This window comes from Pygocentrus nattereri, chromosome 7, assembly GCF_015220715.1.
Source record: "Pygocentrus nattereri isolate fPygNat1 chromosome 7, fPygNat1.pri, whole genome shotgun sequence".
Taxonomy (NCBI): Eukaryota; Metazoa; Chordata; class Actinopteri; order Characiformes; family Serrasalmidae; genus Pygocentrus; species Pygocentrus nattereri.
In genome coordinates this window covers 25,066,505-25,088,196 of record NC_051217.1, presented here as the reverse complement: position 1 = coordinate 25,088,196, position 21,692 = coordinate 25,066,505, and the positions used below count along the sequence as shown (strand labels likewise).

At 40.8% G+C, this 21,692-nt stretch overlaps 1 protein-coding gene across 5 annotated transcripts in view; it reads right to left on the bottom strand.

The window, feature by feature from the left end:
* The window catches only part of LOC108410553 (latent-transforming growth factor beta-binding protein 4), a 157,428-nt gene that overhangs the window by 111,857 nt on the left and 23,879 nt on the right, over positions 1–21,692 (bottom strand). For all 5 annotated transcript variants that reach the window (XM_017681689.2, XM_017681690.2, XM_037539950.1 and 2 more), the window contains one exon: positions 10,779–10,981. In XM_017681689.2, the coding sequence (XP_017537178.1) occupies positions 10,779–10,981 (203 nt within the window). The remainder of the gene's footprint in view (positions 1–10,778; positions 10,982–21,692) is intronic.

The window sequence follows — 21,692 nt, the reverse complement described above, 5'->3', positions numbered from 1 at the left end:
AGGGAGGGAGAGAGAGAGAGAGAGAGAGAGAGAGAAAAGGAGAGAGAGGGAGGGGGAGAGAGGGATAAAGAGAGAGAAGAAATGTAGAGAAAGGGAGAGAAGAGAGAGGGACAGGGTGAAAGACAGCAGGAGAGAGAGAATATGACAGAGAGAGAGGGAGAGGGAGAGGAGAGAGAAAAAGAGAGAAAGAGTGTGGAAGAGGAGAAATGTAGAAAGATAGAGAGGAGGATATAGAGAGAGAAAGAGTGAAAGAGAGAGAAAGGAAGAGAGAAAGAAAAGTAGAGAGGGAGAGAAAGTGAGAGAAAGAAAGAGTTATGACAATGAAGGCGAGAGAGAGAGAGAGAGAGAGAGAGAGAGAGAGAGAGTTGGAATCTGTTTCTCTGGCACACGACATGTGGATGAGGTCAGCAGTGTTTTTGGAAGGGTGTGTGTGTGTGTGTGTGTGTGTGTGATGGGGGTGGACAGAGTGAGGAGTGTATTTTTTCTCTTTGTGTTTTCTACGTCGTCACTGCCGTCTCTGCAGCTCTAAACCTCCTGATAAATGTATGTGAGCTCACTCACTCACTAACACACACTCACTCAGTAACACACACCCACTCATCAACACACACTAACACACACACCCACTCAGTAAAACACACTCACTCAGTAACACACACCTACTCAGTAACACATACTCACTAACCAACACACACACACACACACACACACACACACACACACACACACTCACTAACCAGCTCACACTCACTAACCAACACACCCACTAACATACTCACTAACAAACACACACACTCAGTAAAACACTCACTAACACACACCCACTCAATAACACACACTCATTAACAAACTCACTAACCAGCACACACTCGCTAACATACTCACTAACCAACACACACACTCACTAACCAGTACACACACTCACAAACACATACCCACTCAGTAACACACACTCACTAAAATACTCACTAACACACACACACACACACACACACACACACACACACACACACACACACACTTACTAACCAGCACACTCTCACTAACCCACACACACCCACTAACATACTCACTAACCAACACACACCCACTTAGTAACACACACTCACTAACCAGCACACACACACATTCACTAACACACACTCACTCACTCATTACTACACACTCACTAACCAACACACACACACACACACACACACACACACACACACACACACACACACACACACACACACATTCACTAACACACACTCACTCACTCATTACTACACACTCACTAACCAACACACACACACACACACACACACACACATTCACTAACACACACTCACTAACCAACACGTACACACATTCACTAACACACACTCACTCACTCCTAGTACTAATTATTCAGTAGTTACTATAAATTATTCAGTACCTAGAATGGATTATTCAGTACCTAGTATTAATGATTCAGTATTTATTCAGTAACCAATATAGATTATTCTTTTAAGAATGTTTTTATTGGAATTATTGATTCAGTACTTAGTATGAACTATTCAGTGTCTACTGTAAATGATTCAGCATTTATTTAGTAACCAGTATGGATTATTCTTTAACTACTATGATTTTTTCAGGAACTGCTAGGAATTATCTAATATGTATTAGTCAGTAACCACACTGTTAGAAATGAAGGTTCTGTTAAGGTACCGTTCTTGTTCATCAAGGTACAAACAGTGTAAATGTTCCCTCAAAGCTCCAGCAGTGGCTCTAAGGTCTGATTGTGATCCTTAAATCAGTTTTTCCAGGTGAAAAGTTGGTATTTGTACCTTTTCATAACCGAAAAACAGAACAGTAGAATAAAAACCTGGAGGTGAGGCAGGGTGTGTGGAGTCAGTACAGCTTAGAACAGATCATTTCAGTGGATTGTGGTTCAGTTATGTTCCCTGAGTGAAGGCACTGAGATGGAGCCCTGAGGGTTTATTTCTGAGAGTGTACTGCAATAAATCATTCAAAACCTACTATGAACTGCTCTGTAAGTACTGTGTATTTTTTAGCACCTACTATGAATTATTTGGTATTTACTATGCATTACAGAAGTAAACAGCTATTAAATTCACCCTAACTGTCCACTCTTTCTAACCTCACCTCAAAACCTAAACAACTCTCTATTGCCTCAGGGCAACAAACCCATTTCCTCACTTTACAATAACATTTTACATATTTAATGACAATGACAGGGTTAACATAAAAAGGGCAAAGTCTGCACAAGTCTATAAAGAGCATGTACTTGGTCACCATGTTTTTGTGGACACTTTGAAACCTCTTTTAAAAATTCAGTATCATTTGTTTTTTTCTTATGAATGGCATGGTGGCGTGGTGGGTAGTGCTGTCGCCTTACAGCAAGGAGGGCCTGGGTTTGATTCCCTGGCCGGGCGACCAGCGTCCTCTCTGTGTGGAGTTTGCATGTCCTCCCCGTGTCTGTGTGGGTTTCCTCTGGGTTCTCTGGCCCCTGCGATAGACTGGCGACCTGTCCAGGGTGTATCCTGCCTTCAGCCCAGTGACAGCTGGGATAGGCTCCAGCCCCCCCTCACCACTTCAGGGAACAGGGCTCTATATCGTTTCTTCCCGTCATTGTACTAAAAGGACCCACGCTTACATTATATCCTAAAAAATGTTTTTGAAATTAATAATCAGGTCAATTTTACGCAAGAAAGAACTGTAGAAGGTTAACACTAATCCTAACCCTAATACTGTTAAATATCTGGGTTTCATCAAATATCAACAATTTGTGCATCTAAATATTTAGCACATTTTTTTTGCAAGCTAAACGTGAGCTATTTCACAAATTTAAGGGGTGCAGACTGACTCCACCGTCTCTGTAAAGACGCCTTCATGCCTACAGTGCACAGGAGCGATCTCAGGGCTCAGCGCGAAGCCCACATGTGCACAACTGCTCCAGACTGCTCAGGTATATGGTATGAGTAGTGCTGGTTTAGAAGTTCAGCATAGGGGCCTCCTAAAAACCTCTATTTGATAGAGGGACGGATTTATCCCCCACACCTGTGGGCTGCAGACTGCGTCCTAACACTGCCAAATCCTGCTGGTGGAATAAGGCCTGGTGGAGCACTAAATTAGCCATGCTACTGCAGGGAGGATCCAGCGCTGTCTGCCTCCACGTGGATGATCTATAGACTGCCTTATCCCAAACTACCCCTGCTGGTGACCCGTAATGGTACCTTCAAAAGGACACATGAGGTCATTAGTGAACACAACAGGCTGTACATGTGGAAGAAACACTAACTTTGTTTAAAAAAAAAAAAAGATTTTCAAGAGAAAGCAGACAGAGAGCTTATTAACACAGAACAAAAGGGTCTGACTCGGCATGAATATGCGCAGCAACAGTGTCCAACTAATTGGACTGTGCGAGTTCGGCTCTAATCAGATCCACCTGACTCTCCTTTTCAGATTCAACGTTCTTTAGCTCGGTTCTGTTACCAACAAAAAAGCATGAAGGCTTTTCCCATCTGTTTTGAGTGAATTGGTTCACTGTAGAGAAACTTACCGATACACAGTTCCTTACATTGGCGGCAGGAGGAACCTACAAATGTGCTGTGAATTTCAAGCTGTGTACACTTTTTTAAAAAGACGGTTCTTTGAGGGTTCACTAGTGAAGGCAAAGGTTCTGTTTAGAGACATTTGACTCAAAGAACCACTTGCATGCTTATATGGTTCTCTGTATGGTGATATTGTTCTTCAGATTATGTGTTCTATCTGGTTCTGTGTAGTACAAAAGGGCTCTTCTGTTGTTACAATGTGAAGCTTGTAACAATAGAAGAACCCTTTTTTGTGTTATATGGAACCTTTCTCAAAGAGGTTCTATACAGAACCATATACAACACATCATCCATCAATCTGAAACATGATGAAATTGTCAGATTGTTGGAGAATGTGTTCTTTATAGAACATGTAGTATATGGTTCTATATAGAACCCCAAAGGTACTATTTATCCTTACAACCCCCTGTGTGTACCTCCCCACTTTGTATAAATTTTAAAAGCAAATTTAATTTAAAAAACAAATTGTAAAACTATCATAAAACAGCATCTCAGTCATCAGGCAGTAAATACACAACCATTTCATGTAGGAACTTTCTGTGAGGAGCTTTTAGAGGGGGACGTCTGGTTCCTATCACCACCACTGTGAATAATTACTGACTTATTTATAGTAGATTTTGAATAGTTCATACTAAGTACTGAACCATTAATAATAGGTGCTGGATAATTTAAAGAAGGCAATGAAAAGTTTATAGTAGATACTAAATAATTAGTACTAGGTAATGAATAATTCATACTAGGGACCAAGTACGTCTTTGTATACACAGAATAATTTATAGTATATACTAAATGACAATAACAGTGTAGGAGGCGGTACTCAGGCATAACTGATCTCAAACATCTACTTCCAACAAACACCAGCAAAACCAAATGCTGTCTTTGTTTTCCTCCAAGTCACACCATTACTGTAAAACTCCCAATGTTAAGGCCAGAGCGCACTGACTGGACACAAACCAACAGTTTAGTTTGTGTGCCGTACCTCTTTCTGATTGCTGAAAGATCCCAAAATGCTACATTCTAGTCCACCTTGTCACTCTGGATCATTTGGCTTGTCAGTCCTTTTTCTGGATGTTAGACAAACATCAGGAGACCAGCTGAAAACATCAGAATGCTGGTGTTTGTCCTTGTGCGGATGGGTCACTCCAGCCTTCAGAAATAAGGATGCCAGGTGGTGGAGAAAATTGACATTTGGTGAAGAATGTTGGTGTTTGATGGAGAACATTCTATTCTGTGGAGAATGCTGATGGTTGATTGAGCATGTTGATGTTTTCTGGACAGCTGGTGTTGGTGGATAATGCTGATGTGTGCATGCACTTGTGAATGTTGTTGTATGTTGGAAATTGGTGATGTTCTGCAGTGTTTATTGGTGTTTGGTGAACAGTTGTGGTGTTGCAGATTGGTTGAGAATGTTAGGGTTTGGTACAGAATGCCAGTGTTAGGTAGAGTTAGGTGAGTGATAGGTGAGAATGTTGATGGTTGGTGGACAGTCTTGGTATTTGATGGAGAATGACACTGTTTGGAGGACAACTGTGTTTTCTAGAATTGATGGTGTTTGTTGGACAATAATTGCTTAGAAGGGAAGGACAGTGTTGTGGAATGTTTGGTATTGTCAGTGTTTGAAGGGCAGTCTTAGTATTTGATAGGGAATGGGAGAATGAAAGCGTTTTTTGGAAGACACTGGTGTGTTTTGGCCTTTGATGGTGTTTGTTGGACAGTAATGGTGCCTGGTAGAGAATAATAGTGTTATGGAATGTTGGCAGTGTTTGTTGCAGGACATTGGTGTATTCTAACAATCGATGGTATTTGTTGGACAATTATGGTGCCTTTTAGAAAATGACTGTGTTGTGGAATGTTTGAGGATGTTAGTGTTAGGTAGCGAATGCCAGCATTTGGTGGACTGTCTTGGTAGAGAACAATAGTGTTGTGGAATGTTTGAAAATGTCAGTGTTTGGTGGACAGTATCAGTGTTTGATGGAAAATGGGAGAATGACAGTGTTTGTTGGAAGTCACTGGTGTATTCCTGTGATTGATGGTGTTTGTTGGACAATAATGGTGCCTGATAGAGAACAATAGTGTTGTGGGATGTTTGAGAAAGTCAGTGTTTGGTGAGGAATGTCAGTGTTTGGCAGAAAGTCTTAGTATTGATGGAAAAACTTGCTGTTTGAAAAAGAAAGGGGCTGTTTGTTGGAGAATGACAGTGTTTTCTGGTGAATGATTGTTTTGGAGATTGTTGAGAATGTCAGTAGGAAGAGAAAGACTGAAAATTATGATGATTGATACAAAATTCTGATATGTTTTGGAGAAAACTGGCTTGGTGTGCACTTAAGAAAGAGAAAGAGCAGGGCTGATGGTCAGGTTGTTTAGTTGGTGATGTCACAAGTTTTGGGGTTATTACTGTAATTACTAATGCAAGACTCCATGCCATGTGGGCCCTGTTATGCAAGCTCTCTCACACAGGCACGAACTCCACCCCAACTCCCCAGAACCCAGTTAGAAAGAGAAGACAATGGAGTAAAACTCAGGATGTGTAATCTACATGTCAGAGTGCTACAGAATAAATGCTAAGAACTCCAGGAATCAGTGTCTGCTTAAACCTTTCTCGCACTGGTATTACACTCTATACTCTCTGCCTGGTTTCACAGCTATGAAACCACTTGCAACCAGATCAGAGACGGGGTCAGTGTGGAGACAAGGAGGAAAACACTGAGTATATCACTGAGGTTAGCAGCACTGCCAACATCAACACTGCGTCAGACAAGAATCCTCATTTGGCAAAGTAGAGGTGACACACCAAAATCCAGATTGAATGCTTCCTTTGCCTCGGAGCTATAATCTCACTGAGTCTGAGCACAAATAATGAGCCTCCTATCCTCCAACTATGCTGCGATATGATTATACCTCACACACACACACATATTATCTAAACTGCTTCTCCTTCTGGGTCGCAGGGGGAGCTGGAGCCTATCCCAGCAGTCATTGGGCAGAAGGCAGGAAACACCCTGGTTAGGTCGCCAGTCCATCACAGGGCACAATTATACTTCTTTTATACTAAAAATTAGTAATTATGCTTTTTTACATTTTATGTACTTATCAGAGATATAGTAGACAAAATTACACTTAAGTATACTCGGCTTATACTGACAAGTACACAGAAAAGTCTAAGTATATCTGGCCTGTACTAGTGATTAATCTTTTGGTGGAGATGTACTTAAGACAAGTACGTATCCTTTTGTGGATGCTATTGTGGAGTGAATGAGCTATTTTGGGGTGAATAGCTCAGAGTAAACAGCACATTTGTGGAACTGGGCCTGCAGACTGCTTCTACTAACGAAAGAATGGGTGCTTTTCGCTAAGTGAAAGAATGGGTCGCTCTCAGGAGCTCAGTGAATTCCGTGAGTACTGTGATCAGATGCCACCTGTGCAACAAATCCATTTGTGAAATTTCCTCACTACTAAATATCACAGTTGACTGTCAGTGGGATTATAACAAAGTGGAAACAATTGGGAACAACAGCAAGTCAGCCACGAAGTGGTCGGCCATGAAAAATGACAGAGCTGGGTCAGCGGATGCTGAGGCTCATAGTGCGCAGAGGTCACTGACTTTCTGCAGAGTCAATCACTACAGACCTCCAAACTTCATGTGGCCTTCAGATCAGCTCAAGAACAGTGTAGAGAGCTTCATGGAATGGATTTCCATGGCTGAGCAGCTGCATCCAAGCCGTACATCACCAAACACAATGCAAAGCATGGAATGCAGTGGTGTAAAGCAAATACAACAAAAACAAATACTTTTGGCAACATAGTGTACAATGTTGTGTGCTGACAGCAGCAAAGTATTGAAATAATACAAGGATAATACTAGTACATTGACATTAGTATATTTACCCTATAAAGTATACTTGGGAAATATACTTCAACTTTACTTAAGTTCACTTAACAAAAAAACATTAACCCTTGTGTGGTTCTGGGGTCTGTGGAGCTCATTTTCAATGTTTACTAAAAGAAGAAATGATGCGATTTATTATTATTTCACCCTGAGATTCTTGGTCTTTGCTCATTTTCTGTGAAGGTCATATAAAATAACCAATTTTCAGTGTCTTCACTCTGTTCACCCCCCCCCCCCAACCATTTATATTACATGTGGTGTTGGGCTGAACCCGTGGGTAGTAAAAGTGTGGAGGTGCTGTGTCCTTCACTCTGTTCTCCTCCTACATGGCCTGCTGTTAGTGTGTGTGTGTGTGTGTGTGTGTGTGTGTGTGTGTGTGTGTGGACAACATGGACAGGCTTCTGACTGGCTACAGCTGCTACAGTAGAACTCTATGCTTGACACTCATGATATTTTAAACATCTACTATTTTTACATAAAATGTTATGACTGTATTGATTTAAATAAACAATGTGGTAGGTCCAGCAGACCACTGAGTAACAAACACATCAACACCACACAAGGGTTAAATATACTTGTTTTTTTGTAAGGGAAGAGTCATCATCATTATCCAGACACAGCCACAGCTTCCTAAGATATCTTTCTAAGAGATTTTATCTAAATGTGTTTACCAGAGGAATCTTGTTTTCAGCCTAGCTGTACGTAAATATTTGTGAGCGCGGTTTTGCACAACATCACCAAACTGGGTCAGGAGTGAAAAAGCAGGGCTTCTCCTCGTCCACAAGAATGCTGAGAAGCTGAAGAGCTGCCTCCCTCTCAACATTACACACTCGTGGAAACTTGGATCTGCTCTTTACGGCCTACAGTAAGAGTTGGGTTTCGAGAGATCTGGACTTCAGCAGCGATTCTTTCTTTTTTCCACGTGAGCACACGTCCCTCGTTCCGCTGTTCTCCACTCTAGCTGGCAGCGGGACTTGGGAGGGGAAGTGCAATGACTGTGGAGTTACCGAACAGCAGAGTGGGGTGGGCCGGTGGGGGGAGGGGGGGGGTACCCTGAGGTTGTGCTGGAAAAGCAGGGCTGTCAGAAGCTTGCCTGCAGAGGTTTGGGTGCTGTTAGATGTTGGCAGTGTTTGTGCTTCGTAGTAGGCATGACTGAAGAACACAGCCTTTAAATGTAACTGCTCCACTACAGCACATACATCTGGCCAAACTCTGCACTACGCTGAAAATCAGCGCTACACAGTTTCCCCAAAATATGGTACATCAGCCAGGAGGTGTTTGGAGTGTGAAGTCTGGAAATTGTTCTGAAATGAAACTGTTTCTAAAAAAGATTTAAACTTAAAGCTCAGGCTTCAATGGTAGGTACTAGACTAGTTCTTCAAGCGTTCTTTAGTAAAGACAATAGCTCTATATAGAACCATTTGCATGCTTAAAGGCTTCTTCTCATGGTGAAATGGTTCTATATAGAACCATGAAAACTCAAAGACCCCTTTGCATGATTAAAGGGTTCTTTGCATCATGAAAGGGTTTTTCAGGTTGAGGGAGAATGTGCTGTGGTTCTATGTTAAAACCTTTTTGAAAAGGTTTCCATTTCTTCTATTGGTATAAGAATAGAGGAATGCTTTTGGGAGCTATATACAAACTCTTTTCAAAAAAGAATGAGAGAGTAAAGAGTGAAAGACACAGCACCTCCACACTGAAAATGTTAGACATATCCATCTGTCTGTCTATCTGTTTGTCTATCAATCAATCTATCAATCTATCTGTCTATTTGTCTGTCTGTCTGTCTGTCTATCAATCAATCTATCAATCTTTCTATTTGTCTGTCTGTCTGTCTATCTATCAATCTGTCTGTCAATCAGTCTGTCTATCAATCAGTCTGTCTATCCGTCTATCAAGCAGTCTGCCTATCCGTCTATCAAGCAGTCTGTCTATCCGTCTATCAAGCACTCTGTCTATCCGTCTATCAAGCAGTCTGTCTGTCAGTCTGTCTGCCAGTCTGTCTAAATCACCAAGTCTAATATTTTTGTATCTGATGTTGTTTTAGGTCAAATACATGCAGAAATATAGAAAATTCATAAGGGTTCACAAACTTTCAAGCACCATTGTATGTTTGTCAGTCTGAAAGCTCAGCCCCCTTTAATTCCCCCATTTGCTGCCGCTCTAACGTGCTATGAGGTCATGCAGGAGACCAGCACAGCAGTTCCCATTAGCAAACTACATTCATCTCATCCAGAGTAATTACTGCACCTACAGCACTGGGCCAAGCCAAACAATGACAGGAATCTGCTACAATGGCCTATCTGAGCCTGTCTCATTCCAGGCTACCCCAAATTTACCCAGCGATAACCTTATCTCGCTCCACAAGTTCGCAAAAAGGAGGAAATGGTCCAAATTATTAAAACAAGATGTACTCCGTTCATGGCTGGCTTTGGGAAGTGGCTGCAGCTTTCACAGTGCACATGCTGCGTCCTGCTGTACCCAGATATATGTGGGCCAGGCGCTGTTTATAAAGCTGATGCACTCACACAACACCAAATCAGATGAAAACAGACCTCTGTGTGGCTTGTGGAGAACAATCATCATGAATGGGTGAAGTTAAACAGGCCCAACCCCTGCGTTTAACATTGGGAATGGTCAGGGTCAGGGTTTTGGGTTTAATGGAATAGTTTACCAGAAAAATTATTTAGATAATTATCCTTGTACCCTAAATGTGGCCATTTAGATCAGTAGATCTATGAGGTAAATACAACAGAAGTCTGTATCACTCAAAGGAAAGATTTTGGGTGACACAGATTTCCATCACCTGTTAGCTACATTAGTCTCAGAGATCTAGTCCAAAATTATATTAGGGCAGACAGTTAGGGTAAGTGGATAATGGTATAAATCTGATTTTTCAATCAGTTACACTTTTAAAACATATAAACATTCACACACCTCAACACACACATACACAGACACACACACACAGACACACACACACAGACACACACACACACACACACAAATAAATACACAGATTATGTATCACTGCTGTCAGAACATAACTCGTATCTCCTTTTTTTCAGTTTTTGAAACAATTTGAAAATGCTTGTTGCCTTTACATTGTGTGTAAATTGCATGAAGAATAGACAAACAGAAATGGCCAAACATGACTTGGAAAAATATCTGGTTCCATTGACATTACATTCAAAGTAAAGTGGGTTTTTTCTTTCTCCTGTAAAGTTATCATTCTGGAGATCCAAGGTTTTGTTCCGACAGCAGCGGAATACACAAACACACAAGCAAACACAGACCTGGTGTGTATACGAGTGTGTACTGGCCATGCTGGGTGTGGAAGGTCTTGGAGCTGGACTGCTGTGTCTCCGCAGCATTGGGGATGGACTGCAGTCTGCTCCTCTCTGTCTCGATGTGCTTCAGCAGAATATTAGTGATTTTACTCCCTCCAACTCCTCTGGCCAGGGCTTTCTTCAGCAGCGCTGCCTGAGGTTCCTTCACACTGGAAGCGTACACACACACACACACACACAACACAACACATACGCATCCGGTTATCATACAAAGTGTGCTCACAAACTCCTTAAACCTAAAGGGGAACTCCACTGACTTCTCAAAAATTCTGCATAATTAACTAGTTAAGATGTAAACAGGGCAGTTCAGAGCAGCTTGGTGTGAAACGCTCTGTTCTAGAGAAACTTACTGAGTTGTTCAGAGTGGTGGTGATAGGAACCAGACCTCTAAAGCTCCCTCACAGAAAGTTATCACAGTAAGAATACAATTAAAAACAGATGTATTCTTGACTAAACGGTCCCCAGTTATCTCATATTTTTTCAGCTGACATAATCTAAGACAAGGGTTATTACATGAAATGGTTATGGATTCATTGTATGATGTCTGAGACACTGTTTTAGGTTAGTTTTGAGAAGATTTTGATCCTAAAATGTATTTTTTAAATCTATTCCTGGTGGAGGGATTCATGCAGAGCACCGTGAGGCAAGGAAAGCTTATTATTTCAGATTTATCACTATTTTTCCATCAACAAAATCTCAGAAGACCCCTGGTTCTTATCACCACCACTGTAAAGACATCTGAACCATTTCACACCAAACCCCTCTCAATCTCTCTGATTACACCCCTCACACTGAATTAGGCAGAAATTTTGAAAAAAATGGTAGAATTGTCCTTTAAATAAACAGTCAACCTGGCTAGCTAAAGCTATCATTTGATAAACATCCATTTTCGCCAGTGATGCTGTCTCCACGGCAATGTTTAAATAGCTGCATGCCACTGTTGATACTCCTGTGATTCACAGAAGTGTTTATTAAACATCAACATATAAACACTGAGTTAGAGTTGAAGATTAAACATAAAATGTTTGCAAGAAATTGCGGTCAAAGTCCAATCACTGGGTTACTTTTTTCCTGTATAAGAACACTGACTTCTGTGTCAGTGTCCACAGCACCGTAGACCTCACCACTCTGCCACATTGACCCTCTGGGGTCCATGAACTCATCAAATTCTTGGTCTCTGTATCTGTTTCTGTGTCTTTGTGATGATGTTCAAAAATCAAAAATCCAGTTCAAAATCTTCCTGAATCCATAGAGCTGCCCTTTCCATTTCATCTCATCACGAGATCCTACGACACTCATCCAGAGTTATGAATCTATGAAGAGGGGCTGAGATACACATCATCTGCCTCCCACCGTGTGGAGCTGCTGGATTTGTGTGTCCAGCTACATTCTGTGTGAAACTGACCGATGGACACTCAGGAAATCACTAAGGAGTGACCATCACGCTGGAAACCCTTCGTTCTTCATTCAGTCCACATCAGAGACTCGTGTGAAATGGCGTCAGAGAGTTTCCAGCTGCTGAAGCTGCTGCAGTGGGTTTGGAAAGTAGTCATGAAGATAACAGTGTATTTACATATGAAACATATGAGGATCAGGTTCTATGAAGAGACTTTAAAGAAGAGATGAACACATCCAGAGAGAATGAGCTCAGAACACAGAGGGTTAACTCCACAGCTAATGATCAAGGCTTTGGTCACACCATTGACTCTGAGCTGTTCAGTCTGCAGTCAGGATGGGTTCTAGGTGTGCTTGTGGAGGGGTGATCAGCAGAGATTTAGTTCTCTTCTTGCACAATTTTATTTATCAGCACTCAAACCGTAACGTACAGCTGTTATTGCCGGTTGGGTGGCTCCTTTCAAGTCCTGCCAATGTTACACCTTCCTTACCTCAGAAGATTCACAGCCCTGCAGGCTGTCAGAGAAGAACGTTCAGGACTCTACAGTTCATAGAACAAAAGCGAGTAACTGGGATGTTACGCATTTACTGAAGAAAAACTTGACTGACATGAATTCTTGTTGCATTGTGCAGCTACAAAAGAAAGAACCCAATATCCAATATGCTAATGTCCAATATCTACACTATATTTAAGAACCCTTAAATAACTATCTTTTTAGGAGTGTCTCAATTCTGCTTGTATGGAGTTCAATAAATACATAGAATATCCACTGAAATATTGGCCAAATCTCAGAGAACATTGAGGGTGACCCTCGTTTACAGCATGGCTGAGTTGATACAGAACAAGGGATTGATAAGAACACATCAAATAATAAAAGTAAATTTAATAAATAAAAAGACTCAATTTTTTATTTTAGTCTTTTTATATATTAAATTTACTTTTATTATTTGATGTGTTCTTAAATAAAAAGACTCAATCCTAGGCGGCACGGTGGCGTGGTGGGTAGCGCTGTCGCCTCACAGCAAGGAGGGCCTAGGTTCGATTGCCCTGCCAGGTGACCGGGGTCCTCTCTGTGTGGAGTTTGTTCTCCCCGTGTCTGCGTGGGTTTCCTCCGGGTTCTCTGGTTTCCTCCCACACTCCAAAGACATGCAGTCAGGCCAATTGGACATGCTGAATTGCCCCTGTGTGTGAGTGATTGTCTGTGTCTGTCTGTCTGAATTTAAATAAGAATAAAAACATGAATAGTAATAAATAAATAATAATAAAAATGAATGATAATAATGGTTTAAAAAAATCAGGTAAAACCAAACAGGGCTTTTCTGGACCAGAACCAAACGGCTTTCACGCTTCACCAAGTGCTCCGAACTCTGTATAAACAGCTTCAGGTGTGAAGGCGTGAAAACACCCTAATACCTCAGTAAAGTGAAAGACTGTCCAGCTGTTTACACCCACAAAGATGCAGCTGTGACCCTTTTCTGCAGCGCATCGGTCCATTACACAGGTCCTTTGGTGTATGAGCCAAACACCGTTAGCCAGCTGCATTACTCAGAGAGTAAACATGAGGCAATGCAGGAGAATGAAACATAAACACTTGCTTGGCATGGCAGAGTAAACACCTGAGGAGGGGCATGACATCGGTTCTGAAGCTATGTGTACAGTATATACACACAGACTAACGTACTGCTAAAAACAGAGCAGCTAGTCTTCATTCAGAACCCCAGGATTAGCGCTGACTGCTGAGTAATTAAAATTAGCTCATATTCTTTAAAGACATACAGTTATAGGTTTTGCCCTTGAGCTAACAAATAACATCAAAAAACACATTTCCACATTTCCAAAGGTAACACAGACACACAGACTACAAAGACAAATTAGATTTTTTGAGGCAAGTATGATATATGACATCTGGCTAGGACCCAGAATAGACCCCTGGGGCACACCCACTGATTTTTTTCCACTGAGCATCTACAAAATGAACAATGCTTAAATTCAACTTCTGAATTTCTTTCACATGGCCATGACAACATTTGCACAAATATTACAATATTTATGGCTACTGTGATAAACTGTGTCACACTAGAATTTAATATACTTTTCTGAACATATTGTGTATTTTGTCAGTACGTGTAGACACTGAGCAACTGCATGTTTTAATTCAAAGAGAGCATTAGTCCCATTTAACTGGATTTCTAATAATATGATCATTATTATAATAATAATAATATAATATTTACAGTTTTTGACAGTATTTTATTTTTTTAATACAGCACTATTGGCTATTTTATCTCTGCTCCAACTGATCAGATAATAGATGAATAGAGCTGAGTCTGAATAGAGCTGGGTGATATGGCAAAAATATAATATTAGATACATGTTATTTAACAATATCAACAATATTATGTAACAATATTTTTTCAGACATGTGATCAGTAGAAACAGAAGAAATAAACAGTAGTGCTGCACTTTAATAATAAAAAATAATCAAAAACTGTCAGAACAATGATTTTATTCAATATCTGTCATACTGTGCTGCACTAAATCCAGTTAAATGGGACCGATTATAACAAAACAGGCAGCTGGTTAGTGTTCTACAAGTACTGATGGGTAGAGAAGAATCTAATTCTGGAAGATGTTGAGATCCACATCCATCTAACTGGTTCTGTGACTATATTGGTGCCAATGACCCAGAATCAGACTAGCCATCCCTGCCAGGAACACTAAACTCCAACTTTTCAAATTTCCATTTTTTTTTTTGATGATTCCTTGTACTTTCTTACTTTCCATAGTATTATTACAGCATTTATTTCTAAATTAGTGATCATGTTTTATTACTATTTTATTATAAGTTTCTTTTCATTCATTGCTGGTTTATTGTATGTCGCTTGTTTATTTATTTTTACCCTTGCTTTCATGTTTATGTGATGTTATTTAAGCAGTAGAACCCGAGAGGGAGTGTGTTATCGTGAAATAACATCACGGCTGTGATTTGGTGGCCGTAGATCATCACAGCCGTGATGTTATTGGTGATAACACATCCTTGAGTGCTCTACTGCTTTAATACAACAGTTAAATAAATACAGTAAGAAATGAATAAACTGGCCGTGAACGCAGCGTTTAATATGTTTTAATGTTCAGTTCCTTCCTCCAAATTATAGTTCCTTAACGAGCAGCTTGTTGCTATGTCAGAGTAACAAGCTCCGCCCACTCGCTGCACAGCAGGCAGTTCGTTCTCCAGCTCCTTACACTAAATTCCCAAACTGTCGTCACCACTGAGCAGCTTTTCAGTTGGCAGCTGTGACAGAAGAACAGCTAAACAACTTGGAATCAGACAGAAATGAACCCAATACCATTCACCAAACGTGTGGTCTGATCTTCAGAGTCTGACCAAATCAGACTGAGCCATAAAACTGACGCAATATCAGGTTCAGCTCAGTTTGGTCAGTTTTTCCAGATCAGTATTAATGTTGTTTTGTTCCAGCCAGTCTGTAAAGTTTCTTACAGCCCGTTTAGTTTGGCGAATGGTGTTGGGTTCATTTCTGGCTGATTCCACATTGTTCAGCTGTCCGTCACATCTGAAGACTGAAAAGCTACTCAGTGGTGACGACAGTTTGGGAATTTAGTGTCGTCTCATCTTCAGAGTCTGACCAAATCAGACTGAGCCATAAAACTGACCCAATATCAGGTTCAGCTCAGTTTGGTCAGTTTTTTTCCAGATCGGTATTAATGTTGTTTTGTTACAGCCATTATACACTAACTGTTGTATAATTTAATGTTTACGTTTTTATCTCTTTTGTCTTTTAATCCTTTGTGAATCACTTTGAGCTATATTTATGTATGAAAAGTGCAATACAAATAAAGTAGCTTATTCTTCTTCTCCTTCTTATTATTAGGCAGCACAGTGGTGCAGTAGGTAGCGCTGTTGCCTCACAGCAACAATGGGTTCGATTCCCCAGCTGGGTGACCAGGGTCCTTTCTGTGTGAAGTCTGCATGTTCTCCCTGTGTCTGTGTGGGTTTCCTCCGGGTTCTCCAGTTTCCTCCCACAGTCCAAAGACATGAAGTCAGGGCAGTTGGACGAGCTAAACTGCCCCTAAGCGAGAGTGTGTTTATGATTGTATATGTCTTTCTGTCTGCCCCGTGATGGACTGGCGGCCTGTCCAGGGTTTTTCCTGCCTTGCGCCTATGACTGCTGGCATAGGCCTCAGCTCTCCCCGCAACCCAGAATGATCAGTGGCTTAGAAAATGTGCATGTGTCTGTGTTATTGTTATCATATTTACTTTTTCTTTTTGCTTCTCAATCCTTTTGTTCCAATGAATCTAAAGATAATACACAAATTAGGAAGCTCCAGTTTGGTGGTAATGTTGATCATTTCCTTCAGACTAACAGTAGATCTATAGAATGAGCTCCCAGGTTGTTGTTCTGCCTGCTGCACTGCTTTGCACAGTTTTAAATATCACTGTTGTTGGACGAAAACCTTGTATCGCCATTTTTGACTTTTGACTATTCACATATTTGAAAATGGCTGTTGTTCTTTACATTGTGTGTAAATTTCATGATGAATGGACTAAAATAAATGACCCAAAATGACTTAGAAAGACGTCTGGTTCCATTGACTTGCATTAAACTTAAAGGACGCTTTTTCCTTCTGTAAAATGACCATTTTGGAGATACAAGGGTTTCTTCCTACAACAGCGATATGCAGCAGTTTTCATCTACCATCTCTGTGCACCTCATAATCTCATATATTTAAGTTGTGCATTGGCCGATGTTCGTCTGAATCTGAGGACAGATCATAAACTCCTGTTACTGTCAGAAACAATATTATAATAAAACACAAGGATACTCAAACGCAGAGAGGCGGCGCTGACAGGGTCAGGATAACCTGTGTCCTCGCTCTTATCAGGAAACAGCTCATTTATTCTTTATCAGAACAAACGGTCACTGTCCTGTTCCAGTGTTTTGATTTATGTTTGTTTCTTTCTGAACGTAAAGCGGAAATCTGGCCAACTATTGATATGATGTGTTATTTTCTTAAGCTACAAAAACAACGGACACCCCAGATTACCGTCATCTGACCTGCTTCAGTGCTGGAATTACACAACATTCCTTAAATTCATTAGAACCCTAAAGCACAGCAGGCATCATTCAGCACATGACTGCACTTTAACCCTTAGAAGTCTGGAGTTATTGGTGTTGTGCTGCAAATGGGATTTCCATTTCATAATGACCCTGCAGGAGTATGTTTCTGTTGGTTCCTGAGGGTTCTGTAATGTGATCTGGCTTTTTCAATGGTTTGATATCACAGTGTACAGAATCCTAATGGTTTAACTGGTGACCAATGGCTGATTCTAAATGCATTTGACGGTTTCATAGTAAACAATGAACTAGAACATAAAGGCGTTCTACAGGAAACTAGTGGTATCTATAAGAACCGTCAATGCTATATAGAACCATGAGCACTCAAAGAGGCCTTGGCATAATTAAATCACACTGATGGAGAAAGTGCTGTATATGATTCTAGAACCTTTTCGAAAATGGTTCCATGTAGCACCAAAAAGGGTTCTCCTATTATAAACAAGCTTGACATCATAACAACAGCAGGACCCTTTTTGGTGCTATACAGAAGCATATAAACTCTTAAGAATTATGGTTCTTCAAGGTTCATTAGTATAGAAAATGATATATACACACACACACACACACACACACACACACCATGCATATGCATATATATATGTAAAGAAAGAAGAAAACCTTGTATCTTTATCTTTAATGTAAGTCAAGTGAGGTGTATATATATATATATATATATATATATATATATATATATATATATATATATGTGTGTGTGTGTGTGAGTGTGTGAGAGAGAGAGTGTGTGTGTGTGTGTGTGTATATCATTTTCCATACTATGAAGCTTGAAGAACCAGCTATGAAGTGAAAAATCATAGGTGAAATCATCAGTGAAAATGATATGACATATCACTGCTGTCGGAAGAAAACCTTTGACTTTACAGGAGAAGGAAAAAATCTGCTTCACTTTTAATGGAAGTCAAGGGAACCAGATGTCTTTTGTGCCATTTCTTTTGGTCCATTCATCATGAAATTTACACACAATGTAAAGAACAACAGGCATTTTCAAATTATGTCAAAAGCTAAAAAATGACAAAAATAAAGATACAAGGTAGTGTTCCGACATCAGCGATAGACAAAAAACACTCACCTTCACACCTGTGTAAATGTGATAATGTCACAATAAACAGGATTTTATTTGAATTTAATCTAATTTACATTCTGTATCAACAATGTGTCAAGACTGTGCACACAAAATAACTTTTCATCAAGTTCAAATCATAATAAAACATGTCCAAACATGAATGTTATGTGGGTCGCACCTCTGACAGAATTCTGATGAGTTGAAAAACTATTCATATACAATTACGGCATGCTTTTGTTATCACTGGCACTACAGGGAAACGTGTTGGAGCTAATTTTTCCATTTTTTGTGCAAAACAGGAAAGGACGCTTTGATAAACCTCACAAGGGAAAGAATTCAGGTCTGCACTAACGTGCCTGTCGGGGCTCAGACGGGCTGGAGTGGTTCTAACTGATCTCACGACCCACAGAAGCTGCAAACGACCCCTTTCACTCCATGGCTGTGGCTCAATGTTCTCACTGATAGATCAGGAAATTGCAGTCTTTCAGTAGAATGCTGAACGAGTCGCTCTGGCCCATCAGCTACAGACCTGCTAGCACATTCACAATCAGGCCTTTCAGGGCTCCATTGTGAGAGAGACGCTTCTATGAAGCCCAGCCTTTCCTTCCTCAGGTTAAAGCTGCAGTTCCTCACAGAACTAATGTGTGTAATTTTCTTTCTGACTCCAAACGCATTCGATCAGCCGAGACATGCCTGATGTCAGAAGTTTGTTTTTCGTTTTTACATTGGTTCAGACTAACAAAGCAAATTCAAACACCAAACATGTATTAAACTCTTCAGAGTCAGTATGAAAATGCCCATTTCTGCCCTTTATACACTATATTGCCAAAAGTATTTGGTCGTCTGGCTTCACACGTATATGAAATTGATTGACCTCCCATTCTTAATCCATAGGGTTTAATGATGGTGGCCCACCCTTTGCAGCTATAACAGCTTCAACTCTTCTGGGAAGGCTTTACACAAGGGTTAGAAGTGTGTTTATGGGAAATTTTGACCGTTCCTCCAGAAGAGCATTTGTGAGGTCAGACGCTGACTTTAGACGAGAAGGCCTGGCTCACAGTCTCCGCTCTAATTTATCCCAAAGGTGTTCTATCGGGCCAGTCAAGTTCTTCCACACCAAACTGGCTCATCCATGTCTTTATGGACCTGCTTTGTGCACTGGTGCGCAGTTGGAACAGGAAGGGGACATCCCCTAACTGTTCCCACAAATTTGGGAGCATGAAATTGTCCAAAATCTCATGGTGATGAAGCTTTAAGAGTTCCTTTCCCTGAAACTAAGGGGCTGAGCCCAACTTTGAAAACAACCCCACACCATAATCCCCTCTCCACCAAACTACACTCAGCACAATGCAGTCAGACAAGCACCGTTCTGCTGTCTGCCGTTCTGCTGTTCAAACCTAGACTCGTCCATCAGATTGCCAGACGGAGAAGCGTAATTGGTCGCTCCAGAGAACATGTCTCCACTCCTCTAGAGTCCAGTGGCAACGCTTTACACCTCTGCATTCGCAGCTTTGCATTGTGCTTGGTGATGTAAGGCTTGGATGCAGCTGCTCGGCCATGGAATCCCATTCCATGAAACTCTCTATGCTGTTCTTGAGCTGATCTGAAGGCCACATGAAGTTTGGAGGTCTGTAGTGACTGACTCTGCAGAAAGTTGGCAACCTCTGCGCACTATGCTCCTCAGCATCCGCTGACCCCGCTCTGTTTTTTACGTGGCCGACCACTTCGTGGCTGAGTTGCTGTCGTTCCCAATCGCTTCCACTTTGTTATAATCCCACTGACAGTCGACTGTGGCGTCCGATCACTGAACCATGGTGCAATAGTTCTTCAGATTGATGTAGAATGTGCTATGTACGGTTCTATTTAAGTTTTTACTGTTGTATACAGAAGTACAAGAGTAAAAAGGGTTCTAACAATAGCAGAACCCTTTTTGGTGCTATATAGAACCATAGGTTCTAGAAGGTTCTTAATAGGAGCATATACAACATATTCTCCATCATTCTGAACCATTTAAGAGTGCATGATTATGAAATGTGTGCATTCAGATAGGGGCACTTTAGCACTATATGTCTGTGGTTTCATTGGTTTATAAGTGAAAGGAATAGTGATGTAGTGGCAGCTGCTGAAGATCATAAATATCCTTATCTAGTCCAGTGTGCAAGTGAGAGTGAGCAGAGATAAAGAAAAAGGGAGGAGAGAGAAATAAAGCAGAGGCATGCGCAAAAGATGACAGGTACAGTATTCGATATCAAAGTGCTGATCAGAGACGTGCAGATTTCTCCATTATCATCCAAAATATACTGCCTTAGTATTACGAGTTCAGAGGCTCAGTCAAAAGCTGGGTCTCCAATTATAACAAATACAGATATTTTTCATTCTAATTTAACAGGATTCATCAATCTTTCCTTTATTTTGGATTCGCTGTAGGCCTGAACACAGTAGGAAAGGCTTCAGCTGCGGCACTGACTTGTGCAGCGAGCCAACGACAATAAATCCGTGTGAGTTTCGGTCAGAGCACTCTGTCTTACTCTGATAATCTCAGCTTGGCAAACGACTTTGTGATCTTACAGAGGGATCTATTTTTCATTTCAGAGTGGAGGAGCTGTGTGAGAATCTGGGGGGGGTTATTTAAGGTCTCTAAATTGGCGCAAACACACACACACAATCTTGTTTCTGTGAATTGTGGAGGGACTTCCATTAATTTCCTGGAGACGTACCTTTGTCAGAACTTCTATTAGCCTAACCCTAATCTTACAATTACCCTCATCTTAAAATCTAATGATTTACATTATGGGGACCAGCTTGGGGTCCCCACAATGTGAGTGTATGAACTCACAAACACACACACATACCCACACACCTTCTCCAGCCACCGCCTGGACTGAGCCAGTTGTACTGTAGTACAAACAGCACAGTGGAGTTTTATTTGGAGATGAGGAGCACCCCCTGTAGACAAGATCAGGCAGCACAGCCATCACCAAACAGTCCTCAGTTTAAAATGATTCAAATTCATAAAATTAACAGAATTCATAACCAGGAGGCAATATCTAATAAATGAAACAATCTGTAACACAATCATGAAGCTCCATAAGCATCACCAACATTACTGAAATATCCTATTTTATACCAAAACTTTAAATGAAATTCAATGTGATTTACAGTTCTCCTTTGTCAGCCTTTTATTTTAGACATATTTCTGACCATGGAGACACTGTTGTCTGGGAATGTTTGGGTGGACAGTCTACTCT